General features: G+C 38.8%; 1 protein-coding gene across 1 annotated transcript in view; it reads left to right on the top strand.

Moving 5' to 3' along the window:
* Nucleotides 1–2,290, top strand: part of SARC_02908 (hypothetical protein) — a 35,160-nt gene that overhangs the window by 6,069 nt on the left and 26,801 nt on the right. Inside the window, exons 8-9 of the mRNA XM_014303327.1 lie at nucleotides 370–567; nucleotides 1,493–1,649. Coding sequence (XP_014158802.1) covers nucleotides 370–567; nucleotides 1,493–1,649 — 355 coding nt within the window. The remainder of the gene's footprint in view (nucleotides 1–369; nucleotides 568–1,492; nucleotides 1,650–2,290) is intronic.

Below are 2,290 nucleotides of genomic sequence, written 5' to 3'. Positions count from 1 at the left end.
TATATATATTATATATATTATATATNTATATATATATATATATATATTATATATATATATATATAGCGTTGCATAAGTCAAAATATCACGCATCGAACTCAACGCACTGCTGACACTAATGTGTTGACATACACAGACTGTACAGCCCTGCATCTCGGTTTCTTGATTTAGACTGTTTCATATGCCAATCGAGTAATTGAGCACGCGCTGGCTAGGTCTTAACTTAACATGTCGCTACACCCTTGTTGCACTCCCCATACTTTTTTTATGCGCATATCATATTTTATATGTATGCTCAATAATACTGCAATTTAATTTTTCATGGGTATATTCACAAAGCTGTCCTAACTATCATTTCCTATCAAACAGTGTCATTGGTGGTACCTGTCGGACCCAACTTGAAGTCAATGGAAACTCCAGCGCTCGCAGTACCAAATGTCGGAGACAGTTTCCCGAACTTCGGAGACACGTTCATCGCCACCCCCGCACACGTACAGGTGCTGTCGGATATGGTGGTTGACCACTCTCTGGGCAGGGATCTCTGTTTAGTAGGCGGCAAGGGCGAAGGTAAATTCGTACTCAGCTGATGCTAAAGCTTGTGGCATCTTACTCAAATAGCAATAGAATTATTCGAATGTTCTCAAATAGCCTATTTTATTGTGTGATTTTGCGAGTTTAGGGCAGGTAAACAGCCACTTACGTGTGTGTGTATGGGGTTGGGTTAGGGTTTCCAGACCTATTGACGCGTGCAGTAGAGCATGATGGTACGTTCATCGCCACACCCGCGTTGTACAGAACTGCCTCAGGGCTGCCAAATAGAGTGATAGACCCTCTACTGGGCGAGAGCTCTATGCTTGCTTTTCACTCCTGTGCAATTAGGCTACACGCCTCTGTGTACACACGTGTCCAATTCACTTATAGTACCCACATCACAGTCGTTGGTCGAAGACACGCATCTTTCTACCACCCGGGAGAAGATACAAGCTAGCTAGGATATTTCAGCACATTTCGGGTTGTTTAGTTGAAGACTTGGCAGTACACTATTTACAATATTGGGGTGTTCTGAGGCCAGCCATACGACTAGATCGTACTCCCGTCTTTCACATATTTATTACGTAATCACACTCACACACACACACACACACACGTTTATTTATCCCAGGGACGAGCGTGCTAGGTAGTGCATCCGGAGCGTATTTGAAGTTTATATTAGTACTAGATGACAATTGAAAAGACACGACAAAGTGCCCGCTTGAGTGTATCTGTCACATACTCACACACACCGTCCTAGCCAGAATGAGCGTATTCGCATGGGCATTCGAAGCGTATCTGGAACATTGTACCGAAACTACTCTGCTGTCAAAGGCATTAAAGCGCAAAAAGTATAAGCCTGTGTTCAGCGGTCACCCACACATGCACCTATATACCTGACGTGCATTTTCATCGCATGCTCACCTGCGCGCACATACACGCGGCTATTTGTCCATCCCAGGAAAGAGCGTGCTAGCGAGAGCGTTTGGAGCGTATCTGGGGTATCAGACCGAAACCATTCAGTTGTTCAAAGACATGACCGCCCGTGATCTGCTGCAACGGAGGAGCACGTGCGCAGTGACTGGAGATACCACGTGGCACGACTCGCCCATCGTCACGTATGTGCAAGAGAAAATTGTTGTATATCTACAGTGATATAAATATATATATATATATATATATCTACGGTGATATATATATATATATATATATATCTACAATATATATATATATAGTATATATATGTATAGATAGATATATATATATATATATATATATATATATATATATATACATATATACATATATATATATATATATATACGTATATATAAATATGTGTGTGTGTGTGTTTGTGGGTTAGAGTGTGATTATATACATATATCACAGCGATAGCTGTGTACTCAAAGCGTAAACACATATCTGCTACATTTTTTTGCGACATGATATGCATGTAATTATGGTGATGTGAGCATAATTTATCTTCTTTTGTTGTTGGCCTGGGCCCGCTCCGCACCTCGGCATACTGCCATTGATATAGAGGGTACTAGTTCTGCGTACTACAAATCCCATGGGAAAGCAATGCAGGTATATATATATATACATTATTATATATATAAATGTATATATATTTATATATATATATATATATTTATATATATATATATATATATGTATATATATTATTATATTGTTTTATTATCATATTATTATATGTATATATATATATGTTAACTGGTTATATATTTATATATATATA

This window comes from Sphaeroforma arctica, assembly GCF_001186125.1.
Source record: "Sphaeroforma arctica JP610 unplaced genomic scaffold supercont1.137, whole genome shotgun sequence".
NCBI lineage: Eukaryota > Ichthyosporea > Ichthyophonida > Sphaeroforma > Sphaeroforma arctica.
This window is presented reverse-complemented; position numbering and strand designations above follow the sequence as displayed.